Source organism: Desmodus rotundus, chromosome 10, assembly GCF_022682495.2.
Source record: "Desmodus rotundus isolate HL8 chromosome 10, HLdesRot8A.1, whole genome shotgun sequence".
Taxonomy (NCBI): Eukaryota; Metazoa; Chordata; class Mammalia; order Chiroptera; family Phyllostomidae; genus Desmodus; species Desmodus rotundus.
Window position 1 is genome coordinate 74,251,056 of NC_071396.1, and position 25,694 is coordinate 74,276,749.

At 35.5% G+C, this 25,694-nt stretch overlaps 1 protein-coding gene and 1 pseudogene across 1 annotated transcript in view; both read left to right on the top strand.

Moving 5' to 3' along the window:
• The window catches only part of THOC1 (THO complex subunit 1), a 50,305-nt gene that overhangs the window by 14,659 nt on the left and 9,952 nt on the right, over positions 1–25,694 (top strand). The window contains exons 8-17 of the mRNA XM_024580583.3: positions 49–131; positions 2,399–2,472; positions 8,605–8,713; positions 10,051–10,182; positions 19,477–19,577; positions 21,019–21,085; positions 21,284–21,334; positions 21,426–21,496; positions 21,887–21,982; positions 22,511–22,576. Coding sequence (XP_024436351.1) covers positions 49–131; positions 2,399–2,472; positions 8,605–8,713; positions 10,051–10,182; positions 19,477–19,577; positions 21,019–21,085; positions 21,284–21,334; positions 21,426–21,496; positions 21,887–21,982; positions 22,511–22,576 — 850 coding nt within the window. The remainder of the gene's footprint in view (positions 1–48; positions 132–2,398; positions 2,473–8,604; positions 8,714–10,050; positions 10,183–19,476; positions 19,578–21,018; positions 21,086–21,283; positions 21,335–21,425; positions 21,497–21,886; positions 21,983–22,510; positions 22,577–25,694) is intronic.
• LOC112322927 (eukaryotic translation initiation factor 1 pseudogene) lies at positions 24,136–25,269 on the top strand (annotated as a pseudogene).

Below are 25,694 nucleotides of genomic sequence, written 5' to 3' on the forward strand. Positions count from 1 at the left end.
CTTAGGTGTTTGGTGGATTTGCTTTGAAATTTTTTTTTTTTTTAATAGGTCTTAACTTGCAGAGTCAGTTTAATCTGGAAAATGTCACTGTTTTCAATACCAATGAGCAGGAAAGCACGTTGGGTCAGAAGGTGAGGCCGGTATGAAATCTAACAGAACATGTTTATATGTTTGTTATTGAGGTAACTTGTATGACTAAGTCATCAAAAATTTTTAAACTTTTATTTCCAGCTTGTAGAAATAATATGTATTCCCTTAAAAATGCAAACAAAGTAGAAATATTTGAAATAGAAAGCATAGCTACCCTATAATCCAAGGCCCCAAAGATAACCACTCTTAACATTCTCTATCAAGACTTTTTATGTGTCGTTTTATTCCAAAAATGAGGTCATGCAGTACATACTGTTCTAAAATTTATTTCCTTCTTTTAGCAGTAAAAATTGATGCATTTTTGCATCAGTATGTTTAGATGTGGCTCAGTGTTCATGCTTATGATAAATCATTTGATATATTACAATCCCCTGTCAGTGGGCATTTAGATAATGTCTAATAGTGTAAAATCCTTAACAGCATTGTAGTGAATAATATTGTGTGTATCATTGCTATATTATGCAGGTGTCTCTGTAGGATAAATTTTGATAAGTGAAATTGCTATGTCAAAATACATGCATATATCAGATTTTGATGGCCGTTGCCCAGTTATTTCTCAAAAAGTTTATACCCATTTATAGTATCAGCAGTGGCACATAGAGAATGCCTGCCCATTTTCATACAACCTCACAGAAACCCTCGAAATTATCAACTTTTAAAAATCTTTGCTTAATTGATACTTAACTTGAAAAGTAAGTCATCTTTGCTTTAACTTGCTTCCCTTAGTTATTAATGAAGTCAAGGAACTTACTGTATGTTTATTGGAATTTATTTTTCTTCTGTGCTGATTTGAAGCAGCGAGGAAGAGAATTGCCTATTAATGCCATTTGCTCATTTTTCTGTGAAATGTCTTTTTCTTGTGATGTGTAGAAATTATTATTATTTTATATAGAGTATTAACTTATTGCCTACCATATATTGATACATTTTTTCTCAGTTTATTCTTTCTCTTGTAACTTTATGGTGCCTTTGCTGTATAGAATTTTTATATTTGGATACAATATTAACATTTGTTGATCTTGTATTGTTTCCAACCTTATGTCATGCTTAAAGCTTCTGTTCCACAAGATTATATCAGCCCCTGTGTTTTCTTCTGGTGCATTTATGGTTTTATTTTTTCCTTTATCTCTCTCTCTTTTTTTTTTTAAGATTTTATTTATTTTAGAGAGGGGGAAGGAGGGAGAAAGAGAGAGAAACATCAGTGTATGGTTGCCTCTCACACACCGCCTACTGGGGACCTGGTTGGCAACCCAGGCATGTGTTCTAGACTGGGAATTGAACCAGCGACCCTTAGGTTCACAGGCCAGGACTCAATCCACTGAGCCACTCCAGCCAGGGCTCCTTTAACTCTAACCCAGCAGAAATATTGTAGTTTGGAATAAATTGAGTTATAATTTTTTTTTTCCCAAATAGTGAGCCAGTTATTTGCCCACTGATTTTTTAAAGATTGTAATATGTCCCGAAGACTGTCCAGAATTGCGAAATTCCTGAATATTCAGCACCTACTCTTCATCTAGAACCAAGTTATAAAGTTTTAAAATTATTAACAGGATAAAACTAATGTCTCACTGTAGATTAATCAGACTACTTACGTAATTTATTCCTTAAAGTGTAAAATCATTATCAATTTGGAAGTAATGTTGACTTTCCTTAAGGTTTTTCAAAATCTTGTCCTTCATTTTTATATTTTAGGAACTTCTCAGACTATTCCATGTAAATTATTTTGAACTTTTCAATATAGAGCTGGACACCCAGCATCCCAGCATATCCTAACATGTTCCCAGCTAGTGTTCTCTGTGGGGATCAGGGAGGATTTTCATGGTGAAATTGAAGTTGGAGATTAAATACTACTTAAATTCACTTTATTTACTGCCCTTCTTAGATTCCTTAAAACACTAATGATTTTCTCAATTCTCTAAAAGGCCATTGTATATATTTCCACGTATCTTGCTATAGATCCCTTATTCCCAGAGAGAATCTACTGACTATGCTTGGAGAAATGCTGGTTTAAAACTTTTCACATTGTCTTCATGATTGTCCTGTGTCATTGTCATACTGGTCTTCAGTTCTCAGCTCCCTGTCACAATGAATTCCCATTGCCTTAAAGATTAACTATAGGTCTATATAGTTACTATGACTAGACTTCTCTACTAATGATTATCTAGCAGTGTTTGAATGACATTATTCCAGCATTTACCTTCTGCCAAATGCTTCATGACAGACTGCACTTTTTTTTTTTTAAATTTAGCACACTGAAGATAGAGAAGAAGGGATGGATGTAGAAGAAGGTGAAATGGGAGATGATGAAGCTCCAACAACTTGGTGAGTTTTTAGAAGTTCAGATTTCTTGATTTACAAAGATAATCAAGTTCTAGAGCAGGGGTGTCAAACTCATTTTCACCAGGGGCTACATCAGCCTCAAAGTTGCCTTCAAAGGGCCGAATGTAATTTTAGAACTGTATAAATGTAACTACTCCTTAACTAGGGGCAAGGAGCTTGGTGCTGCCACCGGGTAGAAACAAGGTGGAGGGCTGGATTTGGCCCACAGGCCTTGTGTTTGCCACCTGTGTTCTAGAGTGAGAGTGTAGACAAAGAGGAAGGAAATCATGCTTATAGATTTCTTTTATTTATAACTTTCATGTATATTACTTACGATTATAAATTCTAAATTACTAATGGGTTGTATCAGTTGGTCTCTAAATTGTATGCGAGCAATTCATTGTTTACACAGCCTACTTAATACATGTCCATGACATTTAAAAGACCAAGCACAAACAAACTAAGTACTTCTCCCCTTTTCCCTTCCATTTAGCTTTGTGAATTCAATGCCTGTGGGTATTGAGCTGACTATTTAATGAAGTAGGAGGAATAAGAAACTTCCTTTCTCTCTTCTACCCTCCTATCCCTTCCTGTGACTTTTTCTTATCTCATCCTCTATAACCATTCTTTCCTGTGTTCTTTCCTTCCAAATAATTTTTCTTTTCTTCTTTTTTAAATATTTTATTTATTTATTTCTAGAGATAGGGGAAGGGAGGGAGAAAGAGAGGGAGAAAAACTTCAATATGACAGAGAAACATTGATCACCCCTAACTGGGGACCTGGACTACAAGCCAGGCATGTGCCCTGATCAGGAATTGAACCTGTGACCTGTGGGTTTGCAGGCCAGCACTCAGTCCATTGAGCCATACCAGCCAGGGCCAAATAATTTCTTTCTAATGCTCATTAGAAGCAATGAAGGAGAGTGAAGGCATGAAGGAACACTTTCACTAGCATTCTTCCAGATGTCTGAGGTGACAAAAGTTATGATCATCAGTTGCGATTGAGAGAATTTCCAGAAGATCAAGAAGGGGTTCCTATATCAGCACAGGGAGATGTATTCCTTTCATTTCAAATTTCAAATTCAAATACACATCCCCAAAGAAACATTGAATGTAGTATGGCTCCAAGCATAACCCCAATATTTCCTAGTCATACAATTTTGAACAAATTACTTGGTTAAGTAATTTTCAGTTTTAAAATGTAGTGATGCCAACTACCTACTTCAGTTATTGAGAGGATTAAATGAGATGCTTTTTGGAAGTGGTCTGTTAAGGCGTTTGGTAATTATTATGACTGTAGTTGTTGATGTTAAAAGGAGCAATATATGTAAAGTGCTTAGAACAACATCTACTCAGTGCCCAGCAACTATTATCAATAGTTTTTTTTTGTTTGGGGTTTTTTTTAGAGACTTTTTTATTCATGTGCATTATAGATAGAGTAGGCTTTTACGGTCTAGCCTGTGTAACGTAAGGGCACTAGGCAAAGCTATTAGGCTCCAAGATAACAGGTCACCTGAGACAAAGAGCCCCAAAGACTAACTCTGATCATTGCAGTTTTTTCTAGTTAGACTCTGCCTAAGCCTATGCACGATTCAGCTCCATTGTTAATGTTCATAAACTAGCCCCAGCTGCAGGAAAATCATTTGAACAGGACTCAGTTCTCAGGTGCCTCTCAATCTGTTAAAATCACTGGTTTTTTTTAATGGAGGAAGAAATTGTATGAGGAATTACTTTGTGACCACCTATATCACCAGACTTTCTTAGGCACTACTATGTATAAAGAACATATTACTCATGAATCTGCAGATTTGGCTGAAATACATTAATAAAATTTTTTGTATTAAAAAATTTATTGTATAAAATCATCAGCTTAACATTTAAAAAATACAGTAGTCCTCCACTTATCTGTGGGGAATATGTTATAAGATCCCCAGTGGATGTTTAAAACTGGATAGTGCCAAACCCTATGTATGCATGCTCAGTTTCTTCCTATACATTTATACTTATGATAAAATTTAATTTATAAATTAGGCAGTAAGAGAATGACAACAGTAACAAAAAATAAAATAGAACAATTATAACTGTACTGTTAATAAAGGTTATGTAAATGTTGTCTCTCTCAAAATATCTTACTGTTCTTATACTCACCCTTCTTGTGACGATGTGAGATGATACATGTCTGTGTGATGAGAAGAAGTGACTTAAATAACATGGGTATTACTGTAATGTAGGTTAGGCTACTGTTGACCTTCTGACAGGAAGGGTTACTTGAACAAAAGCACTTAGATTCTACAACTGTTGATCTGGTAATCTCAAGGTAGCTACTAAATGACTAATGGGCAGGTAGTGTAAACAGTGTGGATGCACTTGACAAAGGGATGATTCACATCCTGGATGGGATGGAGCATGATGGTGCAAGTTTTCATCACACTACTCAGGACAACTCACATTTAATCCTTATAAATTGTTTATTTGGGGGATTTTCCATTTAATATTTCGGACCACGGTTGATCACAGGTAACTGAAACTGTGGAAAGCAAAATGACAAACAAGGGGAGGACTACTGTATGTTGTTTTGTGTTTTTTTTTTAATCCTCACTCAAGGATATATTTATTGATTTGAGAGAGAGAGAACCTGCAGCCTAAGTACGCACCCTGACCAGGAATCCAACCCACAACACTTTGATGCACAGGACAATGCTCCAGCCAACTGAGCCACCTGGCCAGGGCTGTGTGTTGTTTTATGGAGTATCTTCACTGAAACAGTTATGAAACATTCTACCTTGGATAGCAATTTTCCTCTCACTTGTTATTTATATTTACGATAAGTAGTTATATTTACTTTGTGTGGATAAATATAAAATCCAAAAGTATCTGTGGAATGGTGAAGGTGAAAGGCAGAAATACAGTAGATTGAAACATAAAAAGAAGGTAAGGAAGTGGTGAACATTGAATGTAGACAACTCTGTCAAGTTTAGTCATGAAGGAAAAGAGAGAGAGAGAGAGACAGCATCTAGTGGAAAGAAATAGAACCATTAATGGGGAGAATTTTTTAGAAAGTATATTAGGCCCCAACTATAAAGATATCCTAGCAATAATAGGTATTAATACTACTTTAAAATGTATTCTGTGAGACACCTCAAGCACAACAAGGCCAAGTAAAGATAAAAGAAGAAAGATCAGATACCATTATAGGTAGATGATAAGAAGCAACTTGGAATATGTCATTACTAATATCAAACATTAAATTAGATGTGAGCTTCCTGGAAACTGAGACAAAAAGGGACATATGATGGCTACATAATACTCATTCTTTAATAAGAGGTAACTTTCTAGTTTCTTAAGAGATAAACTTTCCTGATACTTCAAGAGATATTTATTCTTATATGTGGTAACTGAGTAATGTTTTGTGTGTGTGTGTGATATGTATATACATATAAATATTTGCATATAATTACTCTAAAACAGTTTTGTTTCAAAAACATTTTTTACTAAGTATATGGAACTATACAAATATTGAATATTGTATTATTTGATGAATACAAATAATTTATATATGGCTGTTTTCTTTTTCCATTTTACTTTCACATTTTAGGAAATGTTCTTTCTGTGGCTCTTTTTATTTTTTTAATTTGATCCAGAGAAAATCCAGACTTACAATCATATTTTGTAAATCACTAATGTTAATTATCGAAAGAGGTTGATGTTCAGATCATTGTTTTCCTGTTTTCAGGGTTGTTTGGTACTAGGGAAGATTTTAGAAAGCAAGTTAACATGCCCATTAGATTCTTTCAAATATTGCTGTCTCTTGACAAAACCTTTGGCATATGCTAGATTTTTGTCAATTAAAAGTTGTCAGTATTCTTCATTACTGATTTGAAGCAAGATCCACATGCTTGAGATACTAGCAGTTACTTTAGCAAAGTTAACATTGTTTTATCAAAATTATCTAAGCTTGCTGAATTATTTACCTGTTTTGACACTTAATTCAAAGCCTGTAATCTGGGTGAGTATATAAGCATAATTTCAAACATTTTTGTAAAATAACATGCACAAACTTTGTTACTGCTCTTTCCTTGTAAACCAAGGGCATTTTCAATTATTTCCAAGTTCAAAGCTTTAATTTATTCCAAGCAGTTGTCAGAGAATGAATATAAGATAAGTGATGTGTTACCATGTGATTGGATATATGTTTTTCTTGAATTGATATGCCAATTGATGTAAATTTAAACTAGTAAAATTATTCTTTCATTGGATATTTTAAGATATTAACTTGTAGTTTGTCATATTAACCATATGAATTAAATTCCTGTGGTGAGATTCTTGCCTTCATATTTTACTAAAATACTTTTCCCTTTGTTCTTTCTTAGATTACTAATATACCCTCCTAGACTTTTGTAGAAAACTAAATTTTACACTAGCAAAGTATCTTGTACTTTTTTACTCTTTCTTACATTATATACAAAGAAGCTAAGGCATTTTTCAGCCTTTTTTATAATACTCAAGGATATTTGTTTTATTTATTTATTTATTTATTTATTTATTTATTTTATTTATTTATTTTTGAGAGAGAAAAAAATGTGAGAGAGAAACATCAATCAGTTACCTCCTGTACATACCCTGACCAGGCATCAAACCTGCAATCTAGGTATGTGCCCTGACGGGATCGAACCTACAACCTTTTTGGTGTATGGGATAATGCTCCAACCATTTGAGCCACCCAGCCAGGGCCATTTTTTAGTCTTTTAAACATTACTTTCCCCCTCTAAAAATGAACTTTTAAAAAGTACATGGTAAAAATTATATACACTTTATTTTACTATAAGCTTTAAAAAGCATTTAATATTGTCTCTGATTGCCCCTAGCATCAAAAAGTTATTTTTAGTATATCCATCTCTAAGATGAAGAGTAGGAGATTAATTTCCTATTATTGGCCAAAATAGAGATGGCAGGGTTCTTAAGATCATGATACTGTGTGGACCACTAACCCTGTTTCCTGTTTCCCCTATAAAATTGCAGTCTTACTTAGAATATTTGTATGGGTGTGAAGCTTAGAGAAGATGCTAACTATAGTCCACAGGTTTAACTTAATAAGGTTTATTTAGAAAGAATGAAGTATGGTAGTACACAATTGTAAGATAGATAATATTATAGTGGTGATGTTGAAAATTTTTGTGGGTATATCAGGATAGGAAAATTCAGTACCTCAGGCATTTTTGACATGGATAATACTAAAAGACTTCATAGGCTATTCTGAACGATGTAACATTTTGTTAAAAACAGTGATCTCATGTATTTAAAGAGTGAAATGTTTGCTTTAACATTAAAAATTAAAACATTTTATAGTAGAACGATTGCTTATAAATTTAAAATTTATAAGAAAGTGTATTTTGACACTAGATTTGTAACATAGCCAAATTAGAAGGTGAATTAGCAATGCCATAATAAAGACACTAAAGAAGAGGGCTTATTTTTGTAACACTAAACTGTTATGAGCCTAATGTGTTTGTCGATACTAGGGCTTCTTAACTCAATGTATTGGTTAGGATATAATGCCTATGGCTTTTAACATAGGTGAAATTAACATTAGCATAAACAACTTAGTTGATTTCTTTGTCATGTAAATGTCTGGAGACAGGCAGTCTAGGGACCAATGTTTCTTCTAACTTTTGTTCTGCCATCCCTTGGTATTTGCTCTTTTTCCTACAGTCCAGGTTGGCTCATCATCTTACCTGCATCCTAGCCAACAGAAAGGGGAAAAAGAAAATGGTAAAACAGGGCCCCAAAAAATCACATATGACTACTACTCTCAACTGATTGGTCAGAATTTAGCCACATGGCTATATCTAGCTACAAGATAGGTTGGGAAACATAGTCTTGAATTCTGGATAATCTTGTATCAAGCCAAAATTCAGGGATTTCATCACTATATAGATAAAGAGGGTGTATTTATATATTAATTTCCTCAGAAATTATAAAAGTTTATAAGTGTTTATGAATGTACACTTTTCTGGGGAAAGAGACTCTAGCTTTCATCAACTTCTTAAAGGGTTTATGACCCAAGAAAGGTTAGAGCACTTAAATATTTCTAAAGGAATTTAAATTATTTATTTAATATTATCATTTATTTTATTAGCTCCATTCCAATTGATTACAACCTGTATCGAAAATTCTGGTCACTTCAGGATTACTTCAGGAACCCTGTGCAGTGCTATGAGAAGATTTCATGGAAAACTTTTCTCAAGGTAAGTTGCCAATCTCAAACTGCCAAAAGCCCAATATTCTATAGCTAATGGCAAAACCAAATCCTCACTCTTGTCCAGAATATATTTCTACCTCTTATGTTTTTATACCTACTTCATATATACAGAAGCTAAATTGTAAACACCTAAACAACTGGTTATAAGCAACTTGAGAATTTAAGAGTTAGCAGTTACAGCCTTTTTTTTTTTTTAACACAGTATTATCAACATGAATTGGTGAATTTTTGCATAATATATTCTGTCTTCACTTTGCACAAAATTATTTCAGCTTTTCTATTAGAACGGGTCTACAAACTATGGCCTTGATCCGGCCTACTGCCTATTTGTAAACAAAGTTTTATTGGTACAGAACCACACCCATTTGTGTTTATATATGACCTGTGGCTGTTTTTGTGCTACGATAGCAAACTAGTACTTGGACCTGAAACCATAAGAGCCATAACACTCTAACCCTTTACAGAAAAAGTTTGCTAAGCTTGGTTGTATAAGAATTCTCTGTATTTCTTTTTTCTTGGCTGCTTAAAGATCAGTTGCCCTTTTTTGTTGTTATAATCAAAATCCAAGGTTAATAGATAGCTCTTAAAAGTAGGATGGTACCCCGACTGGTGTGGCTCAGTGGATTTAGTGCCAACCTGAGAACCAAACGGTGGCCCATTTGATTCCCAGTCAGGGCACATGCCTGGGTTGCGGGCCAGGTCCCCAGTAAAAGGGTGCAAGAGAGGCATCCACACTTTGATGTTTCTCTCCTTCTCTTTCTCCCTCCTTTCCCTTCCCCTCTCTCGAAAAATAAATAAAATCTTTTAAAAAAAAAAGTAGGACGGTATATGTTAACTGTTGTTTTTAACTGTTTTTATTTTATATGCAGTATTTTTTTGTTTTTGACCACCATCCAAATTCAGGTTAAGTGGTGAGTGAAAAATCATCTGAAATTGTCCTTCAGCTGGATAGGGTTTGACAACATTGTTTTATTTTGTCACAGTCTTTAGCACAAGAAGTACTTGAGAGTTTCAACAACTAGTTAGCTAATTTCACTGATAAATTTCTATATACTAGCAAAGCATTCCTTTCTCTGTCCCTTACACAAACTGCGTAAGAAATCACATTTCATCAGGAGTAGAGAGTTTATTTCTACTTTCACAATACCGTGAAATCTCATACAAAATAGTTTTACCCTCATCTTACTATCATAATTATCTTAATTTAACTTACAAATGCATATATGGTAAATTGGAAGAAATTCTAGGGATTTATAGAAAATCACTAAACAAATTATTGGGCAACAATGCCAAATAAAACTAACTGATATTTTTACTTTGCAGTATTCAGAAGAGGTTCTAGCTGTTTTCAAGAGTTATAAATTAGATGATACTCAGGCCTCAAGAAAAAAGATGGAAGAATTAAAAACAGGAGGAGAACATGTATATTTTGCAAAATTTTTAACAAGTGAAAAGGTATAAATCTTTCTTTTTCACTAAAGCATAATAAAAATGTTTTTTTTCTATTGATATACTTAAGTGCAGTAGCAATGTTTCTTTGGGTTAAAGCTGATAACTTAGTTTTAAAGTCCTATTTCTTCATTGTACAAGTAAGACTAATTTGGTTTCAAAGGTGAAAGAGCCTATTCTACATTAAATGTGTTTTATAGACTTACTTTAGAATGGATGCAGTTTAATTACTTTCCAGTATATATATTTTGAACCTCAAGTTGGGCTATAATTTGCATTTATGAATATATTTTGCAGTTAGTTTTCCATTTAGGTACAAATAAGGGGTTTAAAAATTACCTGTTAATCTTACTTATATAGTTAAGTAAATTTTGTTCAAATATAAGAGATTTTGTAAGTTAGTAGTCAACATGGAACATTGAATTTGTTTAAACTCACTCCCTTTGCTCCAAATACATACAAATGGCAGATAAATATATAAAAAGGGAAAACAAAAAATATAAGGCTGGTCTTCCAGAAATAAGATAAATATCTTGACCAGAAATGCAAAATAGCAAAACTGAAGCTTTGGGCCTCTGGACTCTGTATGTTAAGCAGGTAGTGGCATCCAGGAGTTTGACTGAAAGTGACAGAGACCAGATATGTTTCCTGTGGGACCAGGGGCCAGAGGCACAACCACTGCTTGCAGAGACTGGGGTGGAACTTAACTCACTTTTGGAAAAAAGCTAAAAAAAATATTTCCTATTTTCTACCAAGGGCTATGGTTTCATAGGAAGTTGTGGTTCTAAGAATAACAAAGACACAACTTTTTATTCATTAGTTTGCTCTGTGATCAGATATAGGAGGTCTGTTCAGAAGGCATCCAGTTATATGAAAAATAGAGACATTTATTGAAGAAGATGCAAGATACAAAAAACATTGTACATAGCACAATGATGCCTCAGTCTCCTTCAAAGTAGGCATTTGGGACCTCACACATTCTCCCAATTGCCATCAGCTGCCCTGTTGTATTTTTCTGAGTCTCATCAACAGTTTGAAATCTCTTCCATTTCAAAAGTGGTTTTATTTTGGGGAAAAGCCAGAAGTCACAGGGCACCACTTCTGGGCTATAGGGATGCTCAGTCACCTTGGTGATTTGATATTTGCAAAAAAACTGCACAAGACGTGATGCATGAGCAGGCATGTTGTTGTGATGAAACTGCCAATCACCGGTTGCCCATAGCTGCAGATTTCTGAATCATCCGAATAGTTTCTGTGGAGGAATGTTCGAGCTTCATGCAAAATTTGATGTAGACTCATTGCTTTGCTCGCTCATTTTGAATGTGATAGCCACACAATATTTTGTGCTCACTCAGGGGTATCTACTGCACCCACTGACTAGTACAGTGAAGTCACCATCGTTCACACATGCATATCCCAGTCCTCTCTCCTTTGCTGCCAGGTTACATTGATGTCACACAAACTGTTCTCATTATATTAACAATGTCTGGACTTTTTCCAGACAGACCTAGTATGATACGATATCATATTTGTATTATGATATCCCTAATATACTTATGAAACAGCTGCTTCAAAAATCACCATAAAACTTTTTCCAAACTTGTGCCAGGAGCCCTGATGGAAACAAATGTAAAACTACTAGACAGGAAAGGGTGTACACAAAGAGAAAGAAGTAAACAAACATCCCAAAACAAAAGCCTCTCATTCATAACTCTCTGAAAAATTAAAATCCCAAAATACCTTTAAAAATGTAATGTAATGATCAACTATTGGAATATACAGATACACAGCCTGACCAAAACTTTAAAATACATGTTTTGGATGATCAAAGAGATAATTGATGATAGAACATCCATTGAGAATAAGAAATTGTGAAACTGAAACATTTCAGCAGAAGTGAAATAGGAGATTTAAATATGACAATTTAGAAGTCTTGGAAATTAAAAATACAGTCATTGAAACTGAAGCACATGTGGCACACAATTAAACTATAGATTGGACATGAAGATAAGAGGACTAGTGAATGGAAGATATTGATGAAATGTTCACCCAGAACACAGCACTGACAGATTTTTTTGATTAATGTGGAAGACCAGTTATGAGAAATGAAGGGTAGACTGAGAAATTGCAGCATATATCTAATAAGATTTTCAAAGAGGAAAATGGAGGGAATGATGGAGAAACTATATTGAAAAGGATTGAAGGAAGACTCAAATTCTCAGATTAAAAGTGTGCTACAACTACCAGCAGGATAAAGAAAGATAAATACATACTTTAATACATCATGCTGTAACTTCAGGGGTAAAGAGAAAATCTTAAAAGCCAATAAAGAGCCCTGGCTGGTGTGGCTCAGTGGATTGAGTGCTGGCCTGTGAACCAAAGGGTCACAGATTCGATTCCCAGTCAGGGCACATGCCTGGGTTGCAGGCCAGTAGTGGGCGTGTGAGAGGTAAGCACACATTGATCTTTCTCCCTCCCATCTCCTGTCTCTAAAAATAAATATTTTTTAAAAAAGAAAAACAACTTGTAGCTCTTAAATAGCAAGAGTAAAAAGGGGACAGGAAGGAATATAGACTACATTATAAATCCAGCAGATGGGAAAGGAAGGAAAAAAGCAAAAATGGTAGAAATAAGTCCAAATATACCAGTAATAACTCTGTAAACTGATTTAACATACCTAATAAGACAGGTCATCAGATTGGGCTTTTTGAAATCCAGCTATGTTAATTTACTATAAATGAAATGAACATATAAACCTCTGGTTGATTAAAGAATTCAAAATTTTTACTTTATGTGGAGAGGAGAAGAAAATTAGCTTAATACAGACTCGTCCCAAAGATTCATACCTTTCAGAAAGCTAAAACGTCACTCTAAATAATATTATCAGGGCAAAAAAGTTATAAAATACAAGAACCTTGTGTTTTTAAGTAAGTTTTAGTAAGACTTGTGTACTTTTAGGAATTACAAGTTATATTTCTCAGGATATGACAGCTATTTTTAGATGTCTTAAAAGATTTTTTTTTGTAAAAAAGACATTTTCAAGGATATTTTAATAAGAGAAAGCAGCAGGATTATACATTTTCAGAGAAATCTCCATATTGGAGTGTTAAGATCAGTGCTTTTGTATCAATCTTTATTCACCACTATCAGAACCAGCTTTCTGACTAGTGTCACCTTTACTGATTCTTTGTGAGCTTTCTTTCACCAGCAGTATGGAGAGTGAGTTTTCAGGGTTAAGAACTAGAATCCATTAGTTAATATTTTGAGAGATGTAAAACCATCTTTGAGAAGGTGAAAATTTTACAATATGGGAAGGAAAAAAGGCACCAAGAATTGTAACAAAGAGAATATGAGGCAGGTGATGTTTTGCATCTTCAGTTCTTGTTGTTGCCTCATAAGCAACAACTTTACCTTAAATTTATATCTATATACAGTCACTACTTGTACAATCTTTATTTTTTTCTCTTCATGTTTATTGAATTTACTTATTTTATTTTTCAATTACAGTTGATAGTCAATATTAGTTTTAGCCCTGCCTGGGTATATTAGTTGGTTGGAGCATTGTCTTGATACGCCAGGGTTGTGGGTTCAATTCTTATGTGTGTCAGGGCACATACAAGAATCAAACAATGAACGCATAAATGAACAACAAATATCTCTCTCTCTCTCTTCACCTCCTCTTCCTCCCTCTCTCCCCTTTCCTCCCTCTCTCTCTCTCAAATCAATTATTAAAAACTATGTGAAGCATCATATATAATGATCAAACTTTCAGAAGTATTCTCAATAAATTTAAGAACAAGGCACAGATGTCTCCTAGCCACATTTCTGTTAAGTGCTCTAATGGAGGACCCAGCCATTTCGAAAAGAGGAAACAAGAAATAAGAGTTACACATATTAGACAGAAAAAGACTGTTCCTGTTTGAAGGCACTATAATTGTCTACAGCGAAAATCCAAGAGAACCAAGAAACTATTAGGATTCAGGAGGCTTTAGCAAGGTTACAAGGGAAACATCAATATTGTTCCTGTAAATAATCAATTACAAAGTGTTACTCAAATTAGTAAGAAAAAATAATACCTAGGGTATCAAAATTACAAAAATGGAAAGGTATGAGTACATTTATACATAGGAAGATGCAGTGCCACTTCTTCCTAAATGTATCCGTAAATTCAGTGCATTTTTAATCAAATGCAAATGAAGGAACTTGAAACGTTGATCTTACAGTCTTTATGGAAAAGCAAAATGCCAAGAGTAACTAAGAAAACTTTGAAGAAGGAGGTGGGAACAGTTCTCCTATCCAACATTAAGACCTATAAAGTTATAGAAATTAAAACAGTGAGGTAATTATTAGTACAGGCATGAAGAAGAAAAAATACTGGAACAATAAAAAGCATAAACTATAGGAAAGTCTGATTTACAAGAGTTACAAATTAGTGAGGAAAAGATGGATTAGTCTTAAATAATGCTTGGACAACTCATCCGTAGAAAAAATAAAATTTTAATCCAACAGTTAGTAAATGCACAAGACAAGGCTCATAAAAGCCTGAATGGGGAAAGTAAAACTATTAAACATTTAGCAGAAAATATAACATACATGTGGAAAAGGAAAAGATTTCTTTAGCCACAAAAAAGACAAATCATGAAGGGAAAGATCAGTACATTTAATATTAAAATGTAAAATTCTTCAACAGTAAAAGAGATGAGAAACAAATGAAAAGACCAGCCACAAACTAGGAGAAGATATTCACTACCTATATAACTGGAAAAATTAGTACTCTAAATAATTCCATTGATCAAAAGATAACCAGTAGAAAATTGGAAAATGGTATGGACAGGTGATTTACGGACGTAGAAACTGAATAGCTAATAAGTTTATTAAAAAATGCTAACATCACTAGTAGCCAAAGAAATTAAAATGGTGAGATAATCATTTTACAGTTACCAAATTGAGAAAAACAAAAAAGCCCAACAAATGGTATTGGTAAAGGTGGGGAAAAAGGAGAACTTTCATACACTGCTGGTTGAAGTATAAATTGTTACAACCACTTTGCAAAACAATTTTATAGCTAGTGAAGTTAAAATTTTCATTCCTAGATGTGATCCCTAGGGAATCTCACACACACACATACATGCACAAGGAAATGAATCAGAAGACTCATTGTTTGTAAGTTATGTGTTTGTTAGTGAAAGTTTGAACAAACCTAAGTGTTCATGAGCAGGAGATTAGGTGGTAAATTTATACAACAGAGTTCTATGGAGCAGGGGTCAGCAAATCGGGCTTAGTGCCTATTTTTGTAAATGAGTTTTATTGGAGCACAGCCATACTAATTCACTCATGTATTGTCTATGGCTGCTTTTGCACTACAGCAGCAGAGGTGAGTACTTGTAACAGACAACTTAACAATCCAAAAAGCCCAAAATAATTTACTAACTGGCCCTTTACAGAAATCGTCATCCCTTAACAGAAATTTGCAAACCCCTAAAATAGAGCTACATGTATTCAATTATATAAATTTCAACATAATGTATGAAAATAGCTTATTGCAGAATAATATGTATATAGAGAGTTCAAAAACATGTGAATTACATAGATATTTGTAGATACTTACATATGTAGTAGTAATAGTATAAAATATGCATGAGAATCATAAACACCAAATGCATGGTCATACTTAACATAGTGGGGGAGGAGATCATGGAGAGGCCTTCAACAGTTTCTATAATAGCCTAGTTCTCTAACAAACGTACAACAAGTGAAAATATTAGGATTTGATACGTAATTGGTGAGGCATGGATGTTGTATTACTTAACTATACTTTTTGACATTTAAAAATTTCATGATTTGAAAATTGGATAATTTGCTCTCAGCTGATGTATAAATAATGACAGATTAGTAGGATTTTAATAATGAGAATGGTCTTAAAATTTTGTTTTCTAGAACAGATTTTTCAAATATTTTGTGTTTAAGTGATGGAAGAATTCATACATTTTAATTTTACCATTAATATTGTTTACATGTACAGTTTATTAACAGAAAGCATAAAGACAACTGAAAGGAATAGCCTGAGCCTTTTAGATTTGAAGTAATATCAGGACGTCTGAGGCCTGAGCTAAGATGTACAGTAAAAGCTAAAGATGATAAAAGGCCATCTTTGTTCAAGAAACAAAGTAAAATTACTGGCAAAGTAATATTTGACTCATTGCATGATAAAATGGTGTAATTTTTTAAATAGCCAAAGAAAACTAGAGCATATCTATTATGGAAGAAAGAATACAATTGAGTGTGTCAGTTTTACTCCCAGTTCTGTCCTTAACTAGCTGTATAACCTTCTGCAAGTCACTTTAATTTCTCAGGTCTAGTTTTCTTAAGCATAATGTGAAGCAATTAGTTTGAATGATCACACCTTTCCACCTCTGAGTCAATGTCTTGTTGACATTTGTTTCCAGTCCATTGTTTCTATCAAGAAAAAGTATCTTCTAACATTAAAAAGTAAAGATAGATGAACAGTTAGTAAACAGCAGTCAGCATAGTTCATTTCTTCAATCAAATAGTCCCTGTCTCCACTCCAAACTGTTGGAACTACTTAGCGTCTTCAGACAGGCCAGTCTCTTAATCAGAGTTTTTGTACTTCTTGTTTCTTCCCACATATTCTCCAAATTTAGGTTTGCTCCCATGGTTTATAGTCACTGATTTTTCCAAGAAGTCTTCCAAGAGTTGCTTAGGCAAAGAGACAGATGGTGGAACCTCTCACTGAATTAACCAACCTGAAGAAGAGCAGGCTTTATTGGAAAAATTGATGTGTTTTATTTTGGGCAAGAAATCTGATCAAATATCAGTTGAACATTCAAACAAAGATACGTAGTCCCTTCTTGAGCATACAGATCGGGAGACTGGAAAGGAGATTGAGGTTGAAAGTATAGATTTGGCAGTTACCAGCTTACACATGGCTATTAAAGAAGGAGAGTGTAGACTGGAAAGAGAAGAAAGCATCAGATTTAATCCTGAAGAAAACCAGCATTTAAAGGAGAAGGAAGGGAGGGGGAGAAGAAAACATTAAAGAGTAGCCAGTGCGACCAGAGAAAAAAAACTAGAAAAGTAGTACCTCCTGGAAGCTAGGCATATCAAGTAGGATGAAGACTTTGAAGAGTGTTCATTGGATTGAACAACAAATAAGTCATTGATGATCTTGACAAATACATTTGCAGTGGATTGGTGTGAATCAGATAGCAAGTTGAGGGGTGAATTGGAAACAGTGCTGTTCAGGAAGGATAAGGTGAGGCTCTTCAGGGGAAGTTATTTTATGCTAATTGAAAGAAGGGGGTGATGATATAGGCACTAGGGCAGTTAACTGATGGAATTCAGTTAGGGAGACTGGCATGTCCATGTCCAGATGGACGACGTTGTGACAGAAAATGAAGAAAATCTGGGTGCAGCTGAAATACCCAGTTTGATGAATTTTCCCTCTCATTCTAGGGAGGTAGTTATCTATTATGAGAGGGGTAATACGCAGTGGTTTTGGTAAATGGAAAAGCCTTGAAGTAGTTGCTGTAGAGAATAGGAGAGAAAATAGCCTTGGGAAATAGGGAAAGATTGCTGATTGGAGATAAAGAGATTTAGGTTGGAGACAGTGACATAGCAGTGTTGCTGTGCGATTAATATTTTCTTTCAAGCAGCTCCACCTACAACCTAGATTGGAAGCTTTAGCATTGATATAGAGAAAGGGAATAAAATTGGTTTGATCTGAGGTTGTCATTTTGCTCAATAGATGTGAGGGACAGGGTGTTGAGGAAGTTGGCAAGAAAGTGATTGAAGAGAGAAAAAAAAGTCTAGACCATGGATCAGCCAACTACAGCCCACTTCCCGTTTAGTTTTGTTCATTTTAAATGTTTACATAAGTACCTACATAATATCCATAATATGCCTCTTGGCTCAAATAGCTTAAAATATTTATTCTCTGGCCCTCTGATTAAAAGTTGCTGACCCCTTATCTAGACTAAAATAGGATTTTAGTAAAAATAGGGTGGGACTAATGGTCAGAAAACAGAGGGTTCATGGGACATAAGGCCTCAGGAAGGTCCAAATATTAGATATATTGGGGCAGTTGAGGGAGAGATCTGGAAGAATAGGAGGTTATAGTGAGAGGATTGTAAAGTAAAGATTTCAGAGCTGGGGCTGCTGTGAGTGAAAACCAGATCCAGCTTGTAGCACTGGTAGCTGGGGGCCAAAGTATAGGGGCTGTGACTGTCACTTGAGTTTGTGTCATGGAACTGAGAGCTGGGTAGTGATAGTAAAGTCCCCCAAGAAGTCAGAGGAAAGAAAACTAGCAGTGTGCCATTCAATTTGCCAATTTGGGGGTGGGATCGTTAAGATGATAAATAACAGAATCCAAATAGTCAGTCTCTAAAGGGTAGTAAAACCTGACTAGAAGCCAAATCATATGTTTAAATTTTTGTAGAAGTCATGGGGTTTACTTAAGCAAGAGCCACTCATGTGGCAGAAATGGCTAGTGAGTGTTAGGCTGCATTAGTAAGTGGAACGTAGCCAAAGGACACCCAATTCCTAGGGCTTTCCAGTGTCTTAAGGGTTATTCATTTAGCACACACCAGCCTCCCATTGTTGCTCTAGGTCGGGAAGGCAAAACCAGCACAAATTGGTAGATGTAGACTTCAGCTTTCCTTCAGCACTGTAGGGTCCTAATAGAATGATTACCTTCATCACTGGAGGTGGTTCTTACAGGAAGAACAGCTAAGGGGCAGGGTTGTTGAAGAACTTTTTCCTAAGAGACCTTCTAGTCCTTTCCTATCTGTGATAATTGAAGAATGATACCATTTTTCTAAAATGTAAAAAAAAAGTCCATTTAATTCACAGATGACTCACCTCTAATTCCTTTCTGTTTATTATTGAGCACCAGCTCTGTTGCAGGCACTTTGGAGGGCTACAAAAATGAACAACACCCCTTACTGTGTTTATCTGTATGGACCTTCCTTTTGCCATTATTTCTTTATATGTGGGAAAGTGGGAAAGCCTTTTACTGTTTTATATTTCTGCCTTCATCCTGACTTCAGGATCACAAACAGCATTACCGTCCACTGACACAAATACGTCATGACATAAATTGGTTAAGAAATCTATGAAGCCTCTCTGTCTCGGGTCTTGTGCAGTAGTGCCTCACATGCAGTGAGCTTTTAGCAAATGTTTTTTGAATTGGAAGCTTTCATTTCTGTAATAGCATAACCTGTACCTTTGAGCAAAATTTGAATTTAATGTGTTGTTTTGTGTATATGCTTGTTTTTCGAGTAGTTGATGGATTTACAACTAAGCGACAGTAACTTTCGACGACACATCCTATTGCAGTATCTCATTTTATTCCAGTATCTCAAGGGACAGGTCAAATTCAAAAGGTAAGTAGAAGTTAATAAATGAGTAGTAAATAGTTTGTAAACTCCAAAGACAAAGACTTGCTAGCTGATATTTTGTTTTGTTTGTTTGTTTTTATTTTTTTCCCCTGTGTATTGGGCTTATTTCATATATAGGGCCACAGCCCAGAAACATTTCTTTTGCGGCAACATCAGATAATCGAGCTTTTGTTAGAGAGACTAGATGTTAGGATATTTGTTTAGTGAAAAGATGTTAACATTGAGTGCCAGGGCTTCCTGGGAGTCCTCAGTGGTATTGGTGTGTGTAGGTCTTGCTCCAGATTTCCATCATCCCCTTCTCACCTTGTTCAGACCTTCTCCAAACCTGATTTGCAAACTAAACCAATAATACTTTTTCACAAGGTGTGAAGCTGGCTTTAAAAATGAAAGTTAATCTTTGAAGCACAGAGAAGTTCCAATTTCTTTGGGACATCAGAAAACCTAATCAGGACATCTACTGTCTATCTTAATACCTCTTGATCATTTCCTCTTGTCCTATCCATAACTAGAGTTCACTGTTACTTGATGGTGTTTTTGTTAAGTTTGCAAGGAGGTATTGTATTAGTTGTGTAAACAGCATGGCTTTACTACCTGCTGGTTTCAGATTCCATTTTCATTACTCACTAGCAGCAATTTAGCTCTTTCAGACTTGTAATTTTAAGATAACACATAGCAAACACACAGAATGTTCTCGCTTATCCTTCTGTTTGTTGTGGAGGTTTGGTATAGCATAATAGAAAGATCAAGGGCTTTGGAGCCAGACCTAGGTTTGAATTCGAGTTTTGTGGCCTTGGGCAAATCACTGAATCTCTGTGGTCTCTGTTTAATATGCATAGGTGCTCACTCTGAGAATTGAATGAGTACTGCATGTAGAGTGCTCCGGTCTTGGCACGTGGTAGTCTATTAATATTTAATGGATGGCTATAAAGCACCTACCACATAGTGAAAGTTGAGTTAATGCCAGCTGTTAATAATTTGAGTCTGCTTTCACCTTCTCTAGGCTTTGGGGGTTTTAGTGATTATATTTTGAATGCATTTTAAAAGAATGTAGCATGCTTTATTTGAATGTGTATCATGTAGAAGAATATGTTAATATTGTGTCATAGGTTTTCATCCCATATTAAACTTATTATTTTAGGAAATATTCATTGTTCTGTTCATATTTAATCAAATTAATTGAATGTTTTATTCTCCTTTATACACTTTCATGTTTTTAATTCTAACCATCTTAAGGATGAAGTACAAGAAGTTCTCTTACAATCCTCCCATTTATGATTGTTCTTGTCTTGCTAATTTTTGACACTTTTTACATTATGGTTTACTTATCTGTTACATGTCTTGTGTTTTTTCAAAACAGTATATAAACCTTAAAATTGAATATACATTGTTGTCAACTCAAGCATGCTTTTATTGCTTTGTTTCGTAGTTCAAACTATGTTTTAACTGATGAGCAATCACTCTGGATTGAAGATACTACAAAATCAGTTTATCAAGTAAGTTCAACACGCAACAAACCCATGATTGAACAAAATGGAAATTTAGAATTTTCTTTGTTTCAGCCCCAAATAGGAAAATAAGGATAAAGTTAAGCTCAGGTACAAGACCACAAACACTTCTTGGTTCTCTGCCTACAAACCACTCCTATGATGCAGAAAGTTGTTGAAAGCTTAGTATATTCTTTCTAATCACAGCTACTATCTGAAAACCCACCCGATGGAGAAAGATTTTCAAAGATGGTAGAGGTATGTGTTTTATATTTACACAGCATTCTTAGCACCAAATAGAATTTCAGAAGCTCCCCTTTTGCAAATGTTATGTCTTTGTTTTCCCCAGCATATATTAAACACTGAAGAAAACTGGAACTCATGGAAAAATGAAGGCTGCCCAAGTTTTGTGAAAGAAAGGTAAATGTATCCTCATCTCAGCCATTATGAGAAATATTAAAATATAATTTGACATGATTATATTATGTAGAGATATGTGTATGTGTATCATATAAAAAAAGTTGAGCTCAATAATAATACAGTCACTTTATTTGAATTTTTTACCTCAAATTTCATGTGATTAAGCTCCCAGAACAAATTGATCTATTATATTAATTATTGAAAAAAATGTTGTATACCCAACTTCTTGTAATTTGTACCCTGGTGTGGCATTTTTGTCTTTGATGAGTGTTCTATAGTAATATGAAGTTTCCATCTTTTTAAGGAAGAAAACAATAAATTTTCTTTTACATTAAGCACTCTTCCGTTTCTGCTGTCCATTTGTAATTCCATTCGTTTTGTTCACCACAGAACATCCGATAGCAAGCCAACGAGAATAGTACGGAAGAGAACAGCACCAGAGGACTTCCTAGGAAAAGGACCAAACAAAAAGATTCTGATGGGAAAGTAGGTTAACCTGTCTCCATATGCAGAATGTTATTATTTTTTATTTTGAATATGTTACTATAAGAACTCTCCAGTTTTTGTGTTTTTCCAGTTTTTTGTGTGTTTGGACATGCACAGATGACTGAGTAAAACACCTCCCATCAATCTATAGGGCCTATTATGTGAGTTCTTGCAACTAGACACGCTTCCAGAATCCATGGCTCTAGGCTATACCATTTTACCTCATGACAGACAGTACAATTGCTGTTAGATTGATCTGGTTCATTTCCAGTTGTTGAAAGATACCACAGTCCTTTCTGTTACCTTCTAGTTAACTATTCACTGCTTTACATTGTGCTTGAATATTTGTAGAAAAAAGTAGTGACTGTTGATTATCATTCAGTATATGCTCATAGAGAAAATTTGCTAAATACCAAAAATTAATAAAGAAAATTAAATTTCAACTGTTTAACTTTAGATATTTTTATAGCTTTAAACATATGAGGATGGTATCCATTAAAAATATATTTGTTTGTGTCTATTTTGTAGTGAGGAGTTAACAAGGCTTTGGAACCTCTGCCCTGATAATATGGAAGCCTGTAAATCAGACACAAGGCAAGTTTCACGTGGTTCACATTAAGTATTGTTTTTCTCAAATGTTAAGTAGAGTAGAATGGTCTTTTGTCAGCTGTCAGGAGAGTTCAAAAGAGATTTAAAATTTATTGTGGTTGACTTCAACACAGCAAAATCTGGCTTCCTACTATAAAGCACCTACAGGTGCTGATAAAATAATTTTAGAAATCACAACAAAGTAAGGATTCACAAAAGAAGAGGGACCTAAAACCAAGGTATGAACAACCTCTAGCTAGGGAATAGTACAGACAATTCCCACTTTAGGGAACCACGGAACTTGGATTTTAACAGCCAAATGAACAGAAGATAAGACCTTAAGCCTGCACAAACTGGCAGCTGAATTTCCCTTGGATAAAGCTGAGCCCCTTGATGCGCTTCATTATCTGTAATAGAAGGGCAAAGTGGGAAGTGGAGGGACTTCCCCACTGGTACAGGAAACAAGAAAGCTTGTCTGTTACTACCTGGGCTATGGACATAAAGGAAAAAGTATCTCAGAAATGGTAACCACAAGTCTGCTATACTACCAACAGTGAACTAAAGGGGTGAACTAAAAAGCCCCAGACTTTATGTAGGTCACATCTTCAACCTAAGCCACACAAGGATCCTGCAGATAAAAATCTGAAGCTAAATTCACCATCCAAACTTAACATACAAGAAGACAATCCACTATGAGTAAGAGTCAGCAGACAAAACAACGAATAGAAATGAGCCACTTTAGGAAATAAAACCATCAGATAAATGTTTTAAATAAGTATATTTAAGATAAAGTCATGAAAGAAGGAATTGAAAATAAAAGAAAGGAACGTAATACTCTCAAAAAAGACCAGGTGAATTTGAAAAAAATAATACTTCTAGCAATAAGAATTAACAATTTAAAAAATCACCACAAGCCCTGGCTGGTATAGCTCAGTGGATTGAGCACAAGCTGCAACCAAAGGGTCGCCAGTTCAATTCCCAGTCAGGGCACATGCCTGGGTTGTAGGGGGCACATGAGAGGCAACCACACATTGATGTTTTTCTCTCACTCTTTCTCCTCCTCTTCCTCTCTCTCTAAAAATGAATAAGTAAAATCTTTATAAATAAACAAAAATCACCACAAAAGCAGTACAGAGCTATCAAGATTTAGAAAATATTAAAGAGTAAAAGTCAAGAACAACAGAATGATAAGATCCAACAAACATCTAATAGAATGTGAATAAATCTCTTTCCCATAAAAGAGAATGGGAAAGAGGAAGTAGTCAAGGCCATAACGACAGAATTTTTCAGAACCGAGAATTGGCATAAATTCTTAGGTTAACAAAGTACAGACCTACGTGGGATAAACAGAATAAACCCTTCTCTCTATACATTGTAGTAGTCACCAGAGAGAAAAAAACACCGCCTGCAAAGGAGCAAAATTAGGCTGGCAGCAGACTTCAAGAACAAAAGGAACCGGACAATGGAATGATAGCTTCAAAGTAAAAGTATCGACCCAAATTCTTTAACAGTGGGTCAGTCAAGAGTGATTGGGGGCGGGGGCGGGATGTGAGGGCAATGCACTGGTGACACAGGGGTGGCTATATAAGTGAATTTTGGCACCGCCCCTCCACCCCAGTCGCTGAGCCACCGTCGAGGACTCAGTAACCTTCCCCTCGAGCCCCCCTTGTTTCCCTTGAGTTCCGTCCCCCCTGCCCACCTCCTGCCACAGCCTTCCACAGGCCGTTTCCACCGAGGAAAAGGAATCCTATCGTATGTCCACTATCCAGAACCTCCACTCTCAACCCCTTTGCTGATGCAAGTAAGGGTAATGATCTGCTTCCTGCTGGCACTGAGGATTATATCCATATAAGAGAGAATTCAACAGAGAAATGGCAGGAAGACCCTTACTATTGTCCAAGGAATCGCTGATGGTTACAATAAAAAAATTAGTGAAGGTGTTTAAGAAGAAATTTGCCTGCAATGGTACTGTAATTGAGCATCCAGAATATGGAGAAGTAATTCAGCTACAGGGTGACCAGGGCAAGAACATAGGCCAGTTCCTGGTAGAGATTAGACTGGCTAAGGACGACCAGCTGAAGGTTCATGGGTTTTAAGTGCTTTTTGGTTCACTGAAACTTAAGTGAGGATTTCCTTGCAATGAGTAGAATTTCCCTTCTGTCCCTTGTCACAAGTTTAAAAACCTCACAGCTTGTATAATGTAACCATTTGGGGTCTGCTTTTAACTCGGACTAGTGTAACTCCTTAATGCAATAAACTGAAAAGAGCCATGCTGTCTAGTCTTGAAGTCCCTCATTTAAACAGAGGTCAAGCAGGAGGCGCCTGGCAGTGTCCATCCTGAAACAAAGCAATAACGTGATGTTTCACCCAAGCGCAGAGCCCCAAGATCACAAGTGGCTATGTCTGGCCAGAAGCTCCTTGCCAGGGTTCCCTGCCCTCATAGAATGTCACCATCCAAACAGCCCATGGTGAAGCTGAGAGGAGAGTTAAGGTGGCATTGGCATGTTAGCACTAGACGAAGCCTGGGTAGTCAAAGATCAACCTGACCGGTGGGTGGAGCTTAGAGCAGCCACCTTCCCTCTAAGCAGGGTGATGGGGATATCTGGCATGCCACCAAAGTCTTTTTAACCAGATGTATCCCAGTTAATTGATGTCTAAACACCAGAATTTGAGGACAACCTTCTATCAGAGTTAAATTTTTGACAAGGGAACAAATTTCAAACTGATGTGTCGGTCATGTAGCTAGCTCACAACTTAACTAGCAACAGCTGCCCAATGCCATCTGAAGTAATGAACTGATTTTTGGATTTTTTTTTCCCCTTCAGTTTTAATGTTATGTAATGTATTTAAACCCTTACTTAAATTAAACTTGTTTTCAGAAACAACAACAAAAAAAAATGATTGGGAAATAAAGTTACTTTCAGACTAAAGCTGTTAGAATCTGTCATCAACAGTCTTACTTTAAAAAGCTGTCAGAATTACCATAGGTTCTGGCCGAGATGGAGGCATAGGTAGACACACTACCTCCTCTCACAACCACAAGGACAACAATTTAAAAGCAAAAAACAATCAGAAGTGACAGAAAATCAAACTGTGTGGAAGTTCAACCACCAAGGACATAAAG